Source organism: Salminus brasiliensis, chromosome 20, assembly GCF_030463535.1.
Source record: "Salminus brasiliensis chromosome 20, fSalBra1.hap2, whole genome shotgun sequence".
NCBI lineage: Eukaryota > Metazoa > Chordata > Actinopteri > Characiformes > Bryconidae > Salminus > Salminus brasiliensis.
Window position 1 is genome coordinate 6,432,710 of NC_132897.1, and position 23,168 is coordinate 6,455,877.

At 39.7% G+C, this 23,168-nt stretch overlaps 1 protein-coding gene across 1 annotated transcript; it reads right to left on the reverse strand.

Annotated features, from left to right (window-relative positions):
- Window positions 1-795: 795 nt before the first annotated feature.
- Window positions 796-6,288, reverse strand: ube2l3b (ubiquitin-conjugating enzyme E2L 3b). Its single transcript, XM_072664618.1, has 4 exons — window positions 6,200-6,288; window positions 4,057-4,152; window positions 3,580-3,766; window positions 796-2,488 (listed from the first exon to the last, which is right to left on the reverse strand). The coding sequence occupies exons 1-4, from the start codon at window positions 6,224-6,226 to the stop codon at window positions 2,334-2,336; spliced, it is 465 nt and encodes a 154-aa protein (XP_072520719.1). The 5' UTR covers window positions 6,227-6,288; the 3' UTR covers window positions 796-2,333.
- Window positions 6,289-23,168: the final 16,880 nt, after the last annotated feature.

Sequence of the window (23,168 nt, forward strand, 5' to 3'; positions counted from 1 at the left end):
GATTCAGGCAATAACACACACACACACACACACACACACACACACACATCCTTTTCTTAGACCCAGATTAAGCCTAAACCCAAACTACATTACATTCTATGTTATCACTTTTAACTGAATTTTAGACCACCACTAGACTTGATCTATGGTCAGGACACTGCCCCCCTGTAGGATACTGAAACTGTGCATAGCCTGAGATCCAGAAAAGGCTTTTTTTTTTTTTTTAAATGCTGCCACCTTGTGGTTTTACATGGAAGAACATACTAATATGAGCATTGCTGACAAATTAGGTGTGTAGTATAAAGTCGTGTGCACTCTGAGTATTATATTTGTAAGAAACTGTATTTATGAAAAAAATGATCATCTGCTTCACACCTGAGCTACATTTTTACACCTACTTAATAATTACTCATTTCTTTCTATGTTTAAATGGAATGGTGGCCACCAATTTTTGAGTTTTATCCTATTGTTTTAGAGCAAAAGGACCCTAAAAAGGAAAATCTATTATCTAACTTTAGTTCATATACTGATCAGTGCTATGTTCCACAGCAAAATTCATTTGTGTGTGTGTGTATATATATATATATATATATATATATATATATATACATACACATACACATACATACACACACACACACACACACACACACACACACACATATACATACATACATACACACACACACACAAAATCATTACTTCAGAAGTAAGTACAAACCTCTAAGTGGTGCAGTTTTCATCCCAGTGTCTCAGTTCAGAGCTCTTTTTGACTGGAGAATCCCAGACAAATAGTCTCGTTGGTTAGCTGGCTTTATTAGGAAATCTTTGACCAATCAGAGAGTCAGCACACTCAGAGTGACCAATCGGAGTCAGCCGCTCTGTATATAACGTCATTCTCATGACTGTACATTTGGTCTTCCTTTTTTTTTTTTTCCTCCTTACATTTTAATACACAAAATAAGCGAAGTGTCTGTAAAAGAATTCATGAGAATGGGTGAAAATGAGCCTCGACTCTCAGAACTGCTGATATTACCGTACGAAAGGTGCAAAGTGGCTTAGAGGGGCACGTTGCCAGTGAATAAGATTTTTAATACATATTCGACCAAGATTTCTACGTACAGGCCTACTAATGAAAAGTGCGAAATTACACCTCCTCTGAAACACTTACTCCACTATCAAGTACATCTTCGTTAAAATGATGAGAAAGAGGGTGATAGTCTGTTCGAAAACGGATAGATTGGATATATGAAAGGAACTGCAACAGTATGTTGTAAATAGATCTCCGCTGCCAACTACTCTTTATTCTGTCTTAGGAGGAATGAGCAACAATGATCTTTTTCAGCCTCAGGAGTGTATAGACCTGTACACCTGGAGGCACTACTTCCATTTATACCCTAAATTCAAAGAATGAACATAGTACAAGACGCGTCTGTGAAACGTGTTAAAATAAAAGGTGTCTTTAAAATTAGTTATCGTCACCATGACAGTATGTTCACTCACACAAAGACTGGTTTTGCCCGTCCTTTTTTTCCATTTGTGAAACAAAGTATTCCATAACAATATTGGTGTCTAGGCTGCCTTTGTTGTTGACTATGCAAATCCAAGGGTTTGCTAAGGGGCGGCGAGGAGGCCGTCCCACAGAATACAGTGCAACTCGAGAAGCGCAGTGAAAGTAAAAAGATCAGTATGAAAAAAGTACTGCCACACTCCTCCAGTATCAAGCTGTGTAACCTCCATCACCTCATTCATTTTCAAACATCAAACAATTTCCTTTTTTTGAGCGCAAATATAAGAATAGGGAACAACGACAACAGAAAAAACTTATTATACATGATAAATTACACCTTTTTCTTCGTTTTGAATAATCAGATCAAAGAAGTGCATACTAATGCAGTGATGCTTTCACTCAGAATAGGGTCAGACAGCAAACGATATCCAGATATCCCAACACAATTTCTAATTCCTTTACCAGATTACCAGTCTTCTCTTTCCCCCTATCCAATTCTCCAGACATATTTAAACTTTTAAACTTAAAAATAAAGAAAAGAAAAAAACAAACCAAACAAAAAAAAAAAAACAGTAGAAAGTTAGTAAGGGCCTCAAGCTAACACCAGGCAGACAGACTGGTGATATATCCACACGGAGTCCTGCTTTAAAACGGAGGCTGCAGCTGTGGTGCAATTCTCCAGCTCAACTAGAATGACACGTGTGTAGGGAACAGGAGGGAGAGAGGAAGAAGGAAGGGGACGGAAAGGGAAGAGAGAGAGGCAGGGGGAGCAGAGGAGAATTTATGTTTGGGAGGAGAGGGGCTACACACTTGTCAGGTATCATTAGTCCACTGGCCGCTTTTCACCATGTTTCTTTGTAAACTCTTCTGCGTTCTTAAAGAATTTTTTACGGTCCTTTGAGTATTCTTCTGCTAGGTCGGCCCTCAGGGGGTGTTCTGGCTGTGGGTCGTTCACCAGGGCAATAAGCGACTGAATAACTGCAAAACAAATATAAATATTGATGAGGACACCAATAATGCATTCATCTGCATAGGCATAGAGCCTCTGTGTAAAATAAATAATCTAATAACCCAAGGTAAATGAAGTTTTCCATGTTGTAATCGCCATTCATAATGTATTAAACATCAGAAACCTTTACTGGTTTAGCACTACCACTGCCAGACTTTATCTATTGCATTGTGTTTGGGTTTCCAGTTCCCATTAAATATCATCTTTATGTATCTGTCCTTCATTAAACTAAAGTAAACCAGGTAAGCCGCTGGAGGAGCTGAACATATCCAGTGTTTTTTTCTGTGATCTATATTGCAATTAGGGTTGCACCAGTTTTAGGGTTACCATGGCATAAAAAAAAAAATGTATGGCTATCATAGTGTGCATGTGTTTAATACTGGTATTAACAAAATGTAATCAAACAGGATTTCACTGTCACAATTTCTTACTATTTTTGAAAACCAAACAGCCAATTGTTAATTTTAATTTATAATGAAAATAATAATATATAATAAGCTAGATACTAAATAGTTTTTGTATAAAAAAAAACTTCCAATAGTAAGATCATTTTACCTATAGTAAAGAATTTATCCAATGAAATAAACCTATGTAAATACCATTGTATCTGCTAATGATAATAAGAATAAGAAGTGTGAATAGTGTGCTGTTTCTTTCTGTGTCAAACAGCAAAAATAAAAAATTCATACACATCCTATAAATAAATAAATAAATGACTGATTAAATGTCCGTAATTTAAAATGATAAAGACAGGCCTAAATCTAAATGCTGAAATTTTTTTATATTAAATATTTTGCAGCTCTTGTTGGAGCTCTCAGAGAAGCAATACAATGTGTTATTGTAACATACATATTAAGAACTTTACTAAAACAAAACATTATAAATATATATGCATTATTTACTGTAACCTGACGCTTTACAAGCAAACCATAAATAACTACTTCATTAACTGCTGCTTGATTAATTACAGAATCAATAGTGCCAGCTATACACAGCACCCAACACTGCACATTGCTTTAAAGCATAGCACGCAGCCTAATGCTGCAGTGGGTTCACTCACCTTGGTCAGTTTTGGTGGCTGGTTTCCAGTTCTCTGCACTAATCACAGGCAGGCAGACCTGTCCTTTCTCGTCAATGTTGGGGTGGTAGATCTTCGTCTTGAACGTGATCTTTGGAGGTTTGAAAGGATATTCTGCAGGAAAGATGATCTCGATCCTGAATGCCCCTTTGTCATAGGGAGGGTTATCCTAGAGATGGAAGAAGGTAACATGAAGACATGCATAGTGTTAAAAATGATTTATTTAATTATAATATATATACATAAAAAAAAAACAAGCTTCACATTACAGAAGTACAGCACATACAAACTGGAAGTGAAACTACTGGCAATAACTCAACCTCACTCTGACCAAAATGCAATCCTGAAAACACGGCTGTAGACAAAGTTTATTGTCTATAAAGTACAATGAAGTCTTTGCTAAAGCAGAAGATCATTTTTCTTATACTCAACAATTCAGTAACTGAAAACGTCACTTACTGGAACAATGAGGCCCTGCCATGTCAATATATTAGATTCATCGACTTGAATGTTACGGAAGTTTTTCATTCCAGATTTGCGGATTTCTTCAAGCTCCTGTGAAAACGAACAGACAGAAAGGTTGGACTGTGAGAGGATGTTCAGAAAGCATATCTTCCAGGATATATCTACTTAACAGAAATTATTACATAGACTGGTTTCCCAAACACAAACTAAGCCAAGCTTTTTTTTTTTTAAATTAAATAACACCACTGTTGCCTGTTTCTCGCTAGTTCTGAACCATTCTTCATCGGCATCTACCAAACTAGTCCTACGAGCTTAAATCATGCACCCTGCCATTTCAAAAGGTAGATTTCACATCTCCACAACAAACATTACACATATTGCTATCGATGGGTGTTGGTATCAGCATAATATCCTGGATATTGCACTGTAGGGGGGGAAAAGAAATTTGATTCAATCCTGTGTGACGTGAGGGTAGCTGTGTGTTTCGGCCTGTGGGGTAGTAAAGCGCTTGAGTAGTCATATCAGATAAACATGGGTCACCAGACGTAAATATCAGAATTAGTATCATGAAGTTATATTGTGCCTTTAGTATATTGCTTCGGTCACAAAAATCTTGTATCTCCATGTTTTGCCTTTTCCCCCACCTCAATTTCTGACAATGCGTGTTTACACTTCACATTAAACGGACCAATAGAAATGCTCTGAAATTACATAAATGAATAAAATCTTTTCAAGTCTGACAGGTCCAGACCCATCCGGGAGATATAAGGTTTTTTTTTTTAAATGAATGCTATGAATTGGGTATTATCCATATGGTAAGCAGGCCTCTAAAGGGACATGACACCACCTCATAAATATGATAATGTATGTATATCATAATCATCAGCCATGTTAGTATCATTAAACAAGACGTCTATAAATAGTCATCCCCTCATAAGGACAATCTCGTGATGACTTATTTCCCTTCCTCACTACAAAGACCTAATTGAGCAGTTACAGCCTCTCTTATCAGATGAGGAAGTTGTTCTCCTCGCTAAACAACACTTTGACACCACTGAGAGCAGCTCTCCAACTTAGCAGCAGCTGCTTCCACATAAGTGACCAGTGAAAGGCGTTAAAGGCAGCTATATATACACTGAGCTATACGCAGTAAACAGAGGATCCTCGTTAACGCAACCCTGTCAGATTTAGGGAATGAATGAACAAGGCCGATGTGTTGTGGGTGGCGGACGAAGAAAAGCCTCCCTGAAGTGAAACCCGCTTTACGCAAAGCCAACTTGCGCTTTCGTTTTTTACTTAAGGGCGTTAGCCAGCTAGGTAGCCCACCTCGCTAAAGCTAGATAGATAGTCACACACAAAGACTGGCTTTGCTCTTTACTGGTAGGCTCGGCGAACAGCCAGAATATCTGAACTTTTAATTTATCTAGCTATATTCACATAAACTCCAACTAGCTATAAACCGTGTTAGATAGATAGCTAGCTAAGCTAAGCTAATATAGCTACCTATATTAGATAGCTAGCGCCAGCTAGCTGTTAACGTCCGTAAAATCGTGTCTCAGCGGCGACCACCAGCTGGGCGATCTAGTTTTTTGCATGGTATATATTATTAATACACAGCCTGTTTAGAAAATGCATAAAAATAAAATGTAAATGTCTTTATTTGCTCAAATTGGGGCGGAAATGGTAAGGTTGTCTGCTAGCTACGCCACCGACAGAGCTAGCGCTAGCTACCGTTAGCTAAATGTCACGGCGAGCTGACACCGGGCTCTCTGGCCCAACACCGATTTTAGGGTTAAACAAGCCACCAAGTCGCACTTGTAACCTCGTTTTTAACACTTTAACTAATCATATTCCACACTATAAGCGTTAATAGTCTTGGGGCGGGATAAAACGAGGCTTTTCGTCCCTCCAAACCCGGCTTTTCTCCCCCCTCTCTGTACCTGTTTAGCTGCCCAAGCTAACCGACACCGTCTCGGCGAAACACTTTTTTGAACGCGGCTAAATCACAAACCAGCGAGCGAACGAGCCCACCGGTCGTGTATTTCGCTTCCTCGACGTTTACATTGCCACAAAAGCACCGTTTGACCTGGGTTACAACTTAAAATGTTTATTTAAAAAACCGAGGAAAGCCTTCTACCTTGTGCAGCCTCCTGCTCGCAGCCATCTTGGATCGTCCAACTGTTCCCACAGTGCACCGCGGCAGCGAGGCCTCTCCAAAAAGTGAGGTTTAGTTTCAGGAGGAACTAGTTTATCTTTTTTTTTTTTAATTCCCCTTCAGTCCTGTCAGTTGGTTACTTTCATCTCTATCAGTAAAAAGCTTTCTAGTTTCGCTTTTGCCCGGTTTTTAACCCCTTGAAGAGCTGAAGCAGGGCGAGCCTGGGACATGGAGGCAGGATGCCAGAGCCGGGACTGTGGGTACTTTCCATTACAAGGCAATAAAAAATGTGGTCTTTGCAGCTTGGTTTTCTATTATATTCTTGATTATAGTGTTTTCTTACTGCTGTTACACATTCTGTCAACCTTCAGTTATATATGACCTGCTAAAAAAAAAAATAAATAAATAAAAAGAGAGAGAGAGAGAGAGAGAGAGAGAGAGAGAGAGAGAGAGACCTGCGATGACCTCTTAGCATCACTTGCATGAATGTAGGCCATAAGAGAAATCCCACCTATTTTCATTTCTTTTGTGGATAATTCAGTCATTAAGATGTAAAAAGTAATTAAAAACTATTTGATATGAAATGCTCTATTTACCATTTAAAATGACCAGCAAAAATACACATTTTAATTTAAAAACTGTCCAAAAGTAATCACATCAGGCAGCATATTAATAAACATTTCATCTAATGGTTTCCTTTGAGATCATTTTTAAAGAAATTTTAAATGCTTACAGAAACTTTTTTCAAGTAGAAAATGCAATTATCTAGGTATCTACACTTACAGTAGTTTCTACTCTACAAAAATGTAATGTCTAATTATACTTTTACATGTACAATTTTAATTACAGATAAAAAAGAAAGAGATGACATCCTAAAGAATATGTCATCCTGGCAGTATGACTAGTCAGAACCACTTTATAGATCTGTAGAGCTGATATTTTTATGGGACATTGCATTGCAGAGATCTTTTACTAGTAGAAATTGAGCCTAGCTTGTGTCACTGGTGGCTTTTTAGAGTAAGATCATATTGCCAAGAAGTGTAAACAGTTCAGACTCAGGGGGGTTGTCTTAAATGGCACATTTCATTTCCTTTTACATAATTATTCAGATATTGTAAAACATTATAGTGGATTCCCTTTAGGGAAAATGAGTTTTATGTATTTTTTAGTTTCTGAGTGTTCAAATGATAATAGCATTACTTATATTTGTGTTTAAGAAAGTATTATATTTCCGTTATGAATCGCTTCTTATTTTACATCAATTTTTTTTTTACATTTATTTTCTTATTTGTTTATTTAACAGATTTATTTATATAAAGTTGGTGCACTCTTGTTGTTAGTTGTTAATAGTACAGGCCTGAAATGCACATGCATAACATTTCTGATCACTAAACCATAACATTTGCAGTGTTTGTTGTTTCAATTTAAGATTTACAAGGTTAATCGTACAATGTTATTATTATTATTATTATTATTATTATTATTATTATTATTATGAGTAGTAGTAGTAGTAGTCAGCAAAAATAAACAAACTCACTAATGAGTTTCTCTTTCTGTTTAGACGATACACATACAAATGACTTTAAACAAGCAGACCTGTTTTCCTGCATTGCGATCTGAAGAAAACCACTGCATGATGATTTGAATTTTCCATTTTGTGACTAAAAGGTGTCACTCTGGTGTCAAGCTGGAGTTTTACATTCAAAGTCTCAGCATTTCTTTATATAGAGATAAAAAGAAGGCTAAACAAGACTAAAAAGACTATACCAGTGGGCCACTTTAACATCTTGTGAATGTAAGAGACTAGGTACACACATTACATATATTTAAAGAAAGTGGAAGTAATTTATGAACTTTGTCTAATTTCTGTGAACAAATCTAGTAAATGAATATGTTTAATGGGTTGTAGATCTGGGTTATATATTTATAACAGTAAATTTACAGCCTATAGAATAGTGTGCTTTTCACATAGTATTATAAAAACAGTGAATTCACGGCCTATAGTGTAGCAATCTCTTCATTAGTTAACATACCATGAATTTTACAGTGAATTCACAGCCTATAGCATGTTGTGCTAATATTGTAATAAAAATGAATTCACAGTCTTTGCCATAGTGTGAATTCAGGCAATTTTGTAATAACAGATTTATTTATATCAAGTTGGTGCACTCGTGTTGTGAGTTGTTAATAGCACAGGCCTGAAATGCACATGCATAGCATTTTTGATTAGGGAATCACTAAACCATAACATTTGCAGTGTTGTTTCAAATGAAGATTTACAAGGTTAAGTATCATAGCAGGCTATTTAAGTAATATACAGTGAATACAGTGTTCACATATCTCACCAGTGTGTGAAGTACTAATCATTGTGGGGTCCCTATGGTCCAGTATTGTCTGGCTGCCAATAATTTTGACATTTTGATCTGAGTTTTAGGTGCAGATACAGATTAAGCTTTGACAGGAAAGCTGGTGGTTAACTGGGTGTATCAGAGCCACATCATGGTGTATCATTGCATTCAAACATAATATCAGGCACAAAGTAAAATGTCAGTTCTTGAAGTTCTTGATATGTTGGAATCAGGACAAATGGGCAAACGTAAGTATCAGAGACACTCTTACAAGAGCAACAATGTGGTTGGTGTGGCACAACAGATAAAACCACTAGCTGCCAGTGAGCTGTTACACCATGTGGGAGACCAGGGTTCGATTCCCAGTCTGGGTGACCGTATGCTGCTTTACACCAAGAAGAATTCCTGGGCAAGACTCCTAACACTACATTGGCCCACCTGTGTAATACAAGTCACCTTGTAAGTTGCTCTGGGTAAGAGCGTCAGCTCAATTGCGATGGCTGGGCAGCTGGGCAGCTGGGTCAGAGCATGTCCAAAACATCAGGTGGGTCTTGTGGGATGTTCTGGGGCACCTAAGGCTCATTGACGTGATCCGTATATTGGTATTCACAGCAGGCGAAATAAGTATTGAACATGGCACCAAAAGTGCTATTGACCAGACATTCTCACCAGGCATAGATGTCCATAAATGAAGTTATGTGTAATGAGAAATGACACAGTGAAAAGTTTTAAATACATCAAGAAAGAGAGGTGCAAAAAGCCATGGAAAGTCACAACACCAGCAGATCAGTAATTAGAAAGAAACCCTGACACTTAGTGCAAAGTAATATCTGCTGCTTCAACAGATGGCCTATAAAAAGGTGTCTTACTACCAAGGTGCCACACAAGAAACATCTCATGATGGGTCAAACCAGTGAGCTCTTCCAAGACCTTCGCAACCGTACTGTTACAAAACTGTGTGGCACTGATGCCACTGGTTACAGAAGACTTTCTAAACTACTGAAGGTTCCAGTGAGCACTGTTGGGCCCATAATCCGGAAGTAGAAAGAACATAATTTCACCATAAACCAGCCATGACACAGTGTCTCCTGCAAGATGTACACAAGAGTTGTCCAAGAGCCAAGAGAGTTGTCCAAGGACCACCTGTGGAAAGCTACAGAAAGACCTGCAATCAGCAGGTACAGTAAGTAATGCACTCAACTGCCATGGCTTGTAATGTTGTATAGCTCAACAACATTTAGACAAGCCTGTGAAACACTGGGAGAATATAGTCTAGTCAGATGAGACCAAAATCCAAAACTCTTTAGATGCCATAATACACACCATGCAGGTCAAAAGACACTGGATATCACCCCAAAACACCAACATACCAACAGTAAAGTGGGAGATGGGGCTGTTTTTCAGCATACGGCACAGGCACTCTTCATATAATTGAAGGAAGGATGAATGGACAAATGTACAGAGACCTTCTTGATAATAATCAGCTGCCTTCTACCAGCATGATGAAGATGAAACAAGGGTGGACATTTCAGCAAGACAATGATCCCAAACACACAGCCAAGGAAACTCTATGGTTGGTTTTAGAGAAAGGAACCTAAAGCTGCTCTAAAGCTGCTACTACGGCCCAGCCAATCATCTGACCTGAATCCAAGTGAAAATCTATGGAAGGAACTAAAGCTCAGAGTTCGTAGAAGAAGCCCACTGAAGCTTCAGGATTTAAAGAATGGGCCAAAATCACACCTGAGCAATGCATGCGACTAGGTTCTTCACACAGGAGGTCATCACCATCAAAGGCTTTTGTACTAAGTATTATATAGTCAAAAGCATCTTTAGAAATATATTTACTTAGAAAATTGGTGGCGTGTTCAGTAGTTATTTCACCCGCTGTCAGTAATACACAGTGAATATGCAGTGAATTTAAAGCCTATTGCATAGTGCACAAGCAAGAACACATAAGTCTCACTAGTGTGTAAAATAACCAGCATCATTTGGGCTTTGGGTAGTGCCTATGGTCCAATATTGGCTGGCTACTATTAATTTTAACATCTGGGCTACAGTTGGAAAGCTTGCTGCAGCTTTAGCTACACTAAAGACAGAAATCTGCTGTTTTGAGGGGAAAAGCAAGCTCGAATAAAACACAGTACCAACAGCACTTGCCCGAATTCATATTTGACATCTAACTATAACTGATAATTAGATTTCTGTGGGCCCCCCCAGAATTTCCATTGTCAATGGATCCACTGTATTTCACTCCTTGTCTCTTACAACAAGCAAACCCTTCACCCAGCAATTTGAGCTAACATCTAGAAGATGTGGTTTTGAAGTTCTATTCTATGTCCAAAAGATGTCACTGCAGTGTTAGAGTTGTCACTGACTTTAAATAACCCTCTTTCCCAGCAGAGGTCAGAAGCCACAGTATAGATGATGTAGTTTTGAAGTTCCATTCCATGACCAAAAGATGTCACTCCAGGCTCCAGTGTGAGAGTTACAACCGCAGGAAAGAGATCCTGTGAGGCACTGATTCAGCTTCTGCTTGGATCACATCCCAGTTCACAGCAGTGAAATGACCAGTGACGACAAAGTGGCGTGTAACCACCGAAACCACAGACAGAGATTAGTCACCCAAACACAGCTGTAAATGTGGCCTACGGGATTGTAATATAAAAAAATAATTGTAAGGGACCTACGATGTTGTAATATTGGCATCTTACTTGGGCCCAAAGTTACCACATGGGTTTAAGCATTAAACATTTTTATCAGAATTAGCACAGCTACATTATATGGACAAAAGTATTGGGACACCTGCTCTTTCGACTAGATTTTGGAGCATTGCTGTAAGGATTTGATCTGTGTGCAAGTGAGAAAAATGAAACATCTCCAAAACCTCAGACAGGTCTTGTGAAGTGTTCCTTGTCTGCTCTGGTCAGTACCAACCAAAAAAAAAGAGCTCTAAGGAAGGACAACTGGTGATCATGAGCACCCAAGGCTAATGTATGTGGTCTATTAAAAGATCTGCTGCTAACGTTAGTCTTGGTACCAGATACTACAGGACCCTTTCAGAGATCTTGTAAAGTCCAAAGCCTGAGACTAAACGCACAAAATGCAGTTCCTCAGAGTGGTGGGTGGTAAGATAACAGTGTCAATTACGACCACACATGCACGAGCCCTTACGGATCTTATCTAATCAAAGCTGTGGGCATTGCGGTGTTACCAGAAACGGAGTTGTTTGTTCATGCATGCATGGCTAATCTGTGTGTGTACAACCTGTTCTTGTACACACACACACACACACACACTCACACACACACACACACAAAGTTTCCTTTTACCATAACCCATGTGACTAACACAACATGCAGAGACTTGCCTGCATTTTTCTTCCTTCAGGATACTTCTGTCCAAAATAGTGTATCAAAAGACAGCTCTTTGCTACTTTGATGTGTTCCCACTGCTAACACAGGCATTCAGCTGTGCTCTGGAGTAGCCACACATGACCCTAAGGTCATCATGCCACCTGAGGTTCACCTAAGGTTCCCCATACAGCTGCAGAAGTCAAGTCAAGTCAAGTCAAATTTATTTGTATAGCGCTTTTTACAACTGTTGTCGTCACAAAGCAGCTTTACATAATTAGTACTTAATAAAGGACAGAGACAGAGAAGAAAGAAGAAATAGGATGAAGGGTCAAAGACCCCCGTGAGCAAGCCAACGGCGACAGTGGCAAGGAAAAACTCCCTTAGAGCTGGAGAAAGAAACCTTGGGAGGAACCAAGACTCACAAGGGGGACCCGACCCATCCTCCTCTGGCCAGACCATTTAAACATTAATGGTAAAAATTACCAAAGCAGATACAACAGAAAGTTGATAGTGGTGATATTAATAGTGTCAGACAGACACGAGTCCATCTAGGTTTCAGCACGGCCACCAAACAGGCAGCAGCGGCAGGCGGGTGAGCCATGGGTGGTGGCAGGTTGGGGGGGGACCCGCTGGCCGGACTGGTAGGTGGCAGCTGGTTAGACGCAGGTAGAGGGGACCTCAGCGGGCAATCTTCCAGCAGGTCGGGTTGGGTGGCCATTTACTCTAAGAAGGTAAAAAGAGAAAAGTTAGTTCTAAGAGGAATTTTATGGAGGGCAGAGAATGTTGAGAATCAGCATCTGGGTATGTCTGACGACTCCGGCAGGTCTGATTATCACAGCATAATTAAAAGGAGAGAGCTAGAAGGTAACATGGACACGGGCGCACCCTGAGAACACCAGCATCTATCTGCTCCACCGTCAACAAACCTGAGTGATCGCGTGTAAGCAGCGAGACGACAGCTCCAGCATCTCAGTGTACTACAATTCCCTGGGTCCGCAAACCCCTGGACCTGCAGCCCTTATCTAAGAAACATTAATTACCAAAAGCTAAACTAAACATATACGTTTTCAGCTTAGATTTAAAGATTGAGACTGTGTCTGAGTCCCGAACATTATCTGGAAGGTTATTCCAGAGCTGGGGGGCTTTATAAGAAAAGGCTCTTCCCCCTGCTGAGGTTTTCTGAATTTTGGGAACGAGTAAGAGTCCAGCACCCTGAGATCTAAGTAGTCTTGATGGTTCGTAATACACAATAAGATCCTGCAGGAACTCAGGAGCGAGGCCATTTAGGGCCTTATATGTTAATAGAAGAATTTTGTATTCGATATGGAATTTAACTGGGAGCCAATGAAGTGCTGATAGAACTGGACTGATATGGTCAAATTTTCTAATTTTAGTAAGGACCCTGGCTGCAGCATTTTGCACCAGCTGAAGTTTATTGAGGTTCCTGCTGGAACAACCTGACAGTAGTGCATTACAATAAACTAGCCTTGAGGTAATAAAAGCGTGTGCTAGCTTTTCTGCGTCTTGTAGTGATAAGGAGTTTCTTAGTTTGGAGATGTTCCTAAGCTGCATAAAGGCTGTTCTACTAATATTAGCTATATGTTGCTCAAATGATAAATCTGAGTCGAATGTGACGCCAAGATTTTTAGCTGCTAAACCAGGAATGATGGAAGCATCAGCCAAGTCTAACATTAAGTCTGATAGTTTATTTCTAGAGTCTTTTGGACCTAAAAGGAGAACTTCGGTTTTGTCACTGTTGAGGAGAAGGAAGTTATGTGACATCCAGAGTTTTATATCCTTTACACAGTCCTCCATTTTCTGTAGTCTAAATTTATTGTCAGGTTTGGCTGATATATAGAGCTGTGTGTCATCTGCATAGAAATGGAAATTAACGCCATGTCTGCTTATAACTGAGCCCAGTGGTAACTTGTATGATGTAAATAATAGCGGTCCTAAAATTGAGCCATATCTTACTTCTGCGTAGCTTGAAGATAAATCTTTTATCTTTACAAATTGATAGCGTCCCGTTAGATATGATTGGAACCATGATAGGGCTGTCCCTGTGATTCCAACCATTCTCTAATCTTTCTAGTAATATAGAATGATCTATTGTATCAAAGGCTGCACTAAGGTCTGGTAGGACTAATAAAGATACGTAGCCTTGATCAGAGGCAAGAAGGAGATTATTCGTAATCTTCACTAGGGCTGTCTCTGTGCTGTGATTTGGTCTAAATCCAGATTAAAATTTCTCATACATGTAATTTTTACTCAGGTATAAGCAGAGTTGTTGGGCCACAGCTTTTTCTAATATCTTAGATACGAATGTTAAGTTTGAGATGGGTCTATAATTAGATAATACGCTAGGATCAAGATTTGATTTCTTGATTAAAGGTTTTATAACTGCTAATTTAAGGGTTTGGGGTACATGCCCAAGGCTAAGGGATGAATTTACAATTGTTAAAAGAGGTCTGATTATAATTTGGAGAATTTCTTTTAGCAATTTAGAGGGAATCGGGTCGAGTGTACATGTTGTACAATTAGCTGAGGAAATAATTTTTTCTAGTTCTGGCTGTGGAAGTGGGTAGAAGGCTTCCAGCCTTTGTTCTACAACTAAGTTATGTTCTAAAGCAGCTTAAAATAGTCCATAAAAACATGACTGGTTAAAGATGTTGGGATCTGGGGTTGAGAATCTGCCTGGCTTTTAGTAAGTTTAGAGATCTCATTAAAAAGAATTCTGGGATTGTTTTTCTCGATCAGCGAGGCCAGATACACTGAGAGAGCTTTAATGAGTGCCTTTCTATATGGACTAAGGCTGTCCTTCCACGCAGAGTGGAACACCTCTAGTTTGGTTGTCCGCCATTTACGCTCTAGTTTCCACACTGTTTGTTTTAAGGTACAAGTATGATCACTGTACCTCGGTGCGAGCCTTTTTTGCCTTGTCATTTTATTTTTAAACGGTGCTACTTTGTCTAAGGTCGATCGAAGGGTATTTTCTAGATCGTTTGTTAATTTAACTAGCTCAGTTTGGTCTGACGGAGTGTAAGCTAAGGTTGATAGGGGTGGGAGATTTAGTAAACTGTACAGCTGTCATTGGTGTTATTGTGCGCTTTAGTGTTGGGGAGACGAATTAACATTTTGCCTTAGATGTAGCTCAAAGGAGATTAGATAATGATCCGATATTACTGAGCTTTGAGGTAGAATATTTAGCTGATCAATGCTAACACCCAGGGTCAGGACTAAATCTAGGGTATGAAAAAAACAAACAAACAGTGGAACTATTTTTTCGGGAGTGATAGAGCTCCACACAACATCTTTGGGATGGTGCTTATGATCCAGAACTAATCATTCAACATTAGTACAGCTCTCAGTACTGTTATAGAGACTGAATGCAAAAAAAATCCTCACAGCATGTTCCAACATCTGGTGTAATGTCTTCTAAGAAGCAAAGGAGGACAAACTGCTCTATGAAAACCATTGAACAGAATGATTAACAACATACACTGATCAGCCATAACATAAGCACCAAGTGGAGGTGCAGTGTCGTCTATCAAGGGGTGGATATATATTAGGCAGCAAGTGAATGCTCATGTCTTGAAGTTGATGTGTTAAAAGCAGGAGAAATTGGCAAGTATGAGAATCTCGGACAGAGTTTCTCAGGCAGGTCTTGTGGGTTTTTTTTTCTGGTATGCAGTGGTCAGTACCTACCAAAAATTGTGAACTGGTGACAGGCTTATTGATGTGATCCATGGAGGCCCACCTCATAACTTACAGAATCTACTGCTAATCTTGGTGCCGGATACCACAGGATGGCTTCAGAGGTCTTATGAAGGTTATTCGCAAATGATCAGATCTGTTGTGGCTGCACAAGCTGGACCTACTCAATATTAGACAGGTGGTACTAATGTTATGGCTGATTGGTGTACCTCTTTTATAGGAAAAAAAACAAGAATTTTGTGGGTTTGGGTTTTCTGAAAACAACACAGTCCCATGTCCCCTGGCAAGTTGCACCTTCACCAGAAGTTTCTGGCAGAATTCTGGTTGAATATCTGACCCGTGTTCTTGTCAGAAGTGCTAGAGTTCAATTGAATGTATTGATGTCCTGGCAGTGTCACTGTCTACAGCCATGGGAGTTTTGCTATGGTCCAAAAACAGCACCTCTGTAATTTAGAGCTGACCAAATTTAGGAACACATGACCTTCTGAAAAAAAGTGTGAGACAATGATGAGACAAAGATGAAGTTGTTTGGCCTCAGTGACCACAGGAATGTTTGAAGGAGTGAGGCCCGGGCTTCGGGGAAGGCCATTCTAACTGCTTAACGTTCTAGCCTGTTCTAGCCTGCTTTATCTATTGCTCAACCACATTTGATGTGTGTTTGGAGTCACTGCCCTGTCTGAACACCCTGTTTTGTCAAAATTACAATCATCTAGCAGATTGTTTGTGGCTATGCTAAAGAGTTCAGTGGTCCTCCTCCTTGATTTTTCCACTTTTTTCCACTTTGCATAACAGTTGGTGCAACTGTTGGCGCAGTGTTCTTGGGGTTGAATGCCTCACCTTTACTCCTTCAAACATGCCTCTAGTCATGGTAGCTAAACAACTCAATCCTTGTTTCATCAAAATTTCCCTCCAGAGGGCTTTTTCTTTAGACTTTGGAGCATGGTTTTCTTTCTTAGATGGCAGCCTATAAATCCATGGCAATCTGAAACTTGCTTGACCGTAGACAGTGACACCAGTGTTATAGCAGCTTCCAGTACATGGCAGGCCTGTGCCTTGATGGTTGTGTGTGGCAGGCCTGTGCCTGGATGGGTTGTTTCCATCTGAATTCATTTCCTCTCAGCTTAAAGTGATAGTTTGTGTCGTCTTGCAGACCTTGGCAAATGTGGCTACACATCCCAATAACTTGTATCTGCATATGGTTGTTTGAACTGATGCTCTTGCAATCTGTAGTTGTTCAGAAATGGCACCAAGACACAAAGGCTACTAGCTGTAGTCAATCATGAGCACTAATAGAAAGTCATTAGGAAGACTTTTAGGACCTTTTAGCATCACTCAACCAATAATCTGACTGGGTGTATGTATTTATTTGACCCTGTATTTATAAATATGGCCCTTTTTCCTATGAAAATTAAAACCTGTGCCACAGAATGTTTTTTTTACTATTAAGATGTATGTTGTTTAGTTATTCCGCCCCAGAAAAGGGACAGTTCAAAGAAATAATTGAAAAACTTCATATTGCCATGATACTCAGGCCCATGATGAGTATATGTAAACCTCAGACCACAACTGTAAACAGTGACACCTATTGGAGTTACACAGAGTTAGTTGTATCAACAGTACAGTGTTATTTTCTGTGTACTTTTTTTTATTATGACTAATTACAAACTGAACTTTGATTATTTATTTCTTGGTATTTCATTGTGATCCCTTACCCATTAATTGGAAATTATCAAGGGGGGGCTGATAAGTTAAAAAAAATGCAAATAGAAAGCCCCTAATGCAATTGTTTTGTGTGCCATCTCAAGATCAAAGAAAAAAAAAAGATGATTACAATCAAAGTGACTATAATTCTCCACCCCCATAAACACACACACCTGTTTTTGATGTTTTCCCGGTGTGTGTGTTTGTTGGGGTGGGGAGGTATGTCATTCACCTTGAATGCAATGACAATGATAGGACCGTAACCGTCTATTATACGCGTTGAGTGTAGGAGGTAAAATGATCTCTTATACTTCTGATTCCTTAGGTTTTTGTTTCCTGTACAACAGGACAGAAACTGGGGCAGTCAGGTTTTCCTGTGTAGGCGTAGAAGCCCTGCAGGAAAACAGAAGAGTTTAAGTACCGTTTATTTTCCAACATGACAGCTTAATAACACTTAATTTTAGTCTGAAAAAACAGCAGTTGATAAGAACACCTCTATTCCCAGTCTGTAATTAAACATTCATATGTTCACAATTAACTTGGACACATGCTCAAACTTTTGAAATAAAGGTATGGCTCCTGAGTGGTGCAGCCATCTATACACTGGCCTTATCATCAGATAAAAAGGTAAAGGTGCACATATTTGTCACTGCACTACATACAGTGAAATGTGTCCTCTGCATTTGATCCATCTGTAGTGGTGAACACACACACACACACACACACACGCACACACTCTAGTGAACTAGGGTCAGTGATCACACACACCCAGAGCGGTGGGCAGCCAACTCCAGTGCCCTGTGAGCAAAGATGGGCCTTGCTGAGCCCATGTTTAGAACCCCCAAAAACCTATTATCAATAGCCTGGAGCTCTAACCGCTGAGCCACCACTGCCCCATGCGTGCATAGTATCAGGGGGCCAGGATGTGTGTGTGTGGGGGTTAGCATCTCCTGTGACTGACAGTGGCCTTAAGAAGATATGAACGTGAATGTAGCAATCCTCCAAAGAGCCTTTCAAAAGCTGATAAACCTTCACACATTGTAAAGGGCCTTTATGATGAGGTTTATTTCTATAATCATTCCTACAAGCAGAACGTTTTTTTTATGGTATTGAGTAAGTACTGTATGGTTTAGTTTTGTTTAAAGAACTATGTAAATGAGGTACACAAGTATAAAAAATAAAGATGGAGTTTTCTGGAATAGTGCATCTACATAGGAACCTTTATGAAAATACAGTGAATCCATGGAATATGTTTCTGGTTTAAACTGTAGGTAAAGAGGGAAATACTGCAGAACTGCATCTGCATATGAAGTTCCTTCTTACATTTCTGCAGACAAATGAACAAGGAACTCTGAAAAGAAGAAGTTAGTTTTCAGATGTAACAGACTCTTGTGTCAGAGTTCTGTAGAAGGTAAACAGATGACACATTAAGTGTAGGAATATAGACCATGTTTCCATGTTTCCCAACAGTAAATATACTCTTGAAAATAGGGTTCTGCAGAGTACTGCCATGGAAGAAGCACTTTAGATTCCACAAGAAAAGTTAGTAATGTTAGTCAGCTGCTGTAATCAGTCTCGATTTCACACTGTTTGTAAAGTCTTATTTACTTAATAATACAGTGCGGTTTCAGAGTCAGATCTGTTTGTTTCTTTTCTTCTACAGTTTTTGGCAAAGGGATCCCTTCAGTTAAACACTTTGCATCCAAATTTCCATTTCCTATCCAACATTTTCCAATTAAAATAAAACATTTAATGCTTTTAATGGAGGCACGCACACTGTCGCTAGCACTGCGTGTTGACACATGCAGGCACTTGCTGACTATTGTAGGCATTTTCAATTCCTCAATGCACCACACAGCATTTTCACAATAACACATTAAATAAAAGCCATACTGGGACCACAGAAAGCCACCATCGATAACACGTGACTTGAAAATAACCTCCTCTAATGTTACTATCCCAGCCCTGTACAGCTCATACAGTCTGCCGCCACTGCTGAAAAAAAAAAATCCTAGAGGAAACACTGCATATTATGTGTGAAACCAGCCTTATGTTTGCTCATAGCGCTTATATAGCCCTCATATGATCAAATTGTATGCTGTGACTTGCCATGTGTTCTTAGCTTTCTCAGTGTGAAACTGCACTCGCGTTCATGTCCTGTGCAACACTCTGCTAAAGCGGAAAACCCCTCGTAAATAACTTAGAGGGGCTGCTAAGTGTTTTTGTCCAGCAGAGAGAATACATCATGCTCATGAGGTCAAGGAGTCTGCAGAGACTAAACAAAGATTACAGTAAGTTTCTAGAGTGCTAGTTCCGAGAATTTCTCCAGATTCACTTTCAGGGTTAAGGCTATCAGCGGACATTCTCTTGATTTCCAGATTATTAGTTGCCCCCACCTTGTAACTCCTTTAAATGATTCTTCCAACATCTACCTCTGTTAAACCCCCACTGACCAGATATTATTAGAGAGGTAGATCATTCTCGACACAACAAACTGACATGGTTGAGAGAGGTCCACCACACAGTAAAATCTTGGCAACATTGATTGTGTTGTCTTATAGAATCAGAATCAGAATCAGAATCGGACTTTGGCCAAGTATGCTTACACATACAAGGAATTTGTTTTTGGTTACAGTAGCTCACAGTGCACGATAACTGACATTACAGAAGTAACAAACACACCCAACCTTCACACAAACACACACACACACACACACACAGTGACATACACGCACAGACACACCTGTAAACTTAACATGTGCAGAGTTGTATATTTAAAGTAAAGTGATAAGTGCAGCAGTAAAGAACAGTGCAGACTGGATTAAATAGATATAAATAAGGAGAACAGAGGAGTCACTGGTTGAGACGGTAGTACAGGTTGTTCTGAGACACTATCAGATAAATAAAGTGCAGTACAGAGAAAGGAGAGTGAGAGAACATCTGGATAGGATGTATGTATGTAGTAGACTGTATACAGAAAGTATTGTTGTAATGTTCAGCTGTTCATGAGTGTGATGGCGTGTGAAGAAGCTTCTCTGTAGCCTGGAAGTCTTGATCTTCAACTGGCTGAAACGCAGACCTGAGGGAAGATACTGGAACAGGTGATGTCCAGGGTGTGACGGATCACGGACGATGTTCTCTGCACGCTTCCTGGTTCTGGCCGTGTGCAGGTCCGGTAGGGAGGGCAACTTCACACCGATGGTTCTCTCTGCAGACCTGATTAGGCGCTGCAGTCGGTGGGTGTCGTGTTTGGTGGCTGAGCTGCCCCACACTGTGACGGATGCGGTGAGGACAGGAATATATATATAGAGGGAATGTCGATACTGAAGTATCACTACTTAGTGTTCTTCTTGCTCTTATACACTTAAGAGCACTGCTGATTGGTTGCATTAGGTGTGCAGAGAGCTAGAGAGGGTCCAACATGTGTAGAACATTGGCATACAGTTAGTGTGGACAGTGTGTAAAATGCCCATCCACACTCCAGCAACTGATAACACTCGTCTCAATGCAGTACCACACCACTACTATGTTGATGTGACATGCTGTGCAAATTCACCACCCAAATAATAGCATTTCAGCAGTATTTGAATGGTGATCCCATTGATAAATCTGATCTAAGATTGGGCAGCAATATATGTGCTATAGTTGCCACTTGGTAAGGGTGCTTATAGTCTACATGCACAGACCTAGGTGCTCATAGTTTACATGCACTATATACTGGTGTATAGTGTATATACAGGACAAGCATTGCTGCTTGGATTGGAGGCCTATAGCTTGTGGTGTGGATATAAATCGAAGTTGTTGTTGTTTTTTATTTACCATAGGTAATTTGTGGTAATTAAAAGGAATGGAATTGGTTGGCCAAATGTTTCATTTAACCAGCAGTGATTACCAAATGCAGGACTGGAAACTGGATCCATGGTCCAGAAATATGTTCTAGTAGTAAAGAGTACAAACCGGGTCCTTAAAACCTGCTGTGGTTGTTAATAATACCAGCTGTAATAATTCCAACTGTTTTCAACCGTCTGGAATCGTGCAATGCAAGTGGGAGTGCAATTACAAGTATCTACTGTAAATGATCTCATGGGGGACAGCACAATTACAGTCACTGGATAACATCATCATTATCTCTTAATACCTTTGGACCATGTGAATACTTTGTCACTATGGAACATTTCATAGCACATTGTCATTTGGGGCTTTTGTTGAAATAGTTCCTGTGCTTCTTAGGGGGGGAAACATGTTCTTTTGTCCAGCACACACCCTTTCAATCTACACAACAGAAGCATGACCCACAGGAGACCTTGGCTTTGCAAAACAAGGAAACTACCCTCTCTTGCCAGGTGGGATTCAGACTTGTGCTGTGGTGGTGTTACAGTCAGTTCAGTAACAGTTCAGTTCAGGGCATGGCCCTAATCTGGCTATGGTATATGGCATACTATTATACTATAAACGTCCATTCTGCCCACTCTCTCACTATACATGCTGTCCATCGGGGGCCAGCTATTCAATAAAATAATCAATGAACATTCAAATGTTTTCTAAAATCGTGTTGTAAAGACAACTGCATCAAACACACATGCTGAAAACATCACAGTGTTTCTGGTTGCCATAGCGACACTTCCTCTAATTTTGGAGGGTAAATGACCCAATTAACCCTCTGCTCCCTCGGGTAGTTGGTGCCCATGAGCTCTACCCAATAACACAGAAGTTATAAGGAGTGTTTCAGTCCAGACAGCTTTTAAAATGAGGTATGTTATAGGACAACCAATCAGAACTTAGATTAATTACATACACCACATGTCCATGTCCAAATGCCCCCTCCAACGAATGCATTCGGCTTGTTAAAGTTGCAACCATTGCTGACACAGATGTGCAAATGCACACACACAGCCTTTCTAGTCGAGTCATAAACATGAACCTACTTGCACCATGCCTAATTTCAGATGTGGGTTAGAGGGGTATAAAGCTCCACAGCTCAATGCTGGAATTGTGGTGCTCCATCCAAAACTTTAATAAGTTGGGGAGTTGGAGATGAGGTGGGGTGGTGATCATCAAATAAATATTTTTTTAATACCCTCAATTTCAGACATTAGCTTTGTAAGTAACAAAGGCACAGTAACAATAATGGCCTGTATATAGGTGTTTTTATATATGATTTTGTATATATGATTTTGGTGCATAAAAACACACATATGACCTCAGGGAGAAAAATAAATTGCAAGACAAAAATGTGTAAATATTTAAAGTGTAATTGCTGTTGTAACATTTGATGTAGAGAGAGGATGGACGTTTCTTATTAAATGCACAATGCACATTTTCTTTTATTACATGCATTTTGCATTGTCCAGCAATGTAGCTCCTGACAATAACACTTCCTGGAAGATTCTTATCTACCACATGTCTTTGTTATCATTTCAGTCATTTACCACATGTTCTCCAAACAAGACTATCAACTGTAAAATCCCTTCTGCAGGACTTACTGTAAGTACTATCTTAGCGGTATAATGGCCCGCCTCCTTGACATCAAACCTCAGGCATGAGAAAGTGGCAGCAGGCATGAGAAAGTCTGCATTGCATCATCACATTTTTCCTTATGGAAACAGCATAAATCATTGCCTGTTGGCTCCGACAGGTTGAGCCATGTGTCTATTGTTACTTTTACTTGTGTGATGTGTACACAGACTCAAATAAATACATTAGCAGCAGCTCAAATGCGACATGAGACAAGTGGGAAATAAACTCTAATATAGACCAGCGTTATTTAATCCTGCTCCAGGCGTTATGATTTAGATAAGAATTTTAAGGGGCCCTATAATGTCAAACTGTATTTTC

Bases quoted from the DNA above. Each gene is read 5' to 3' on its own strand.
- ube2l3b (XM_072664618.1), bottom strand. From the start codon at position 6,226: ATGGCTGCGAGCAGGAGGCTGCACAAG. The intron at 4,153-6,199 runs GTAGAAGGCTTT...TCGTTTTCACAG, and splicing joins CGAGCAGGAGGCTGCACAAG to GAGCTTGAAGAAATCCGCAA. The intron at 3,767-4,056 runs GTAAGTGACGTT...TTCCATCTCTAG, and splicing joins GGCAGGGCCTCATTGTTCCA to GATAACCCTCCCTATGACAA.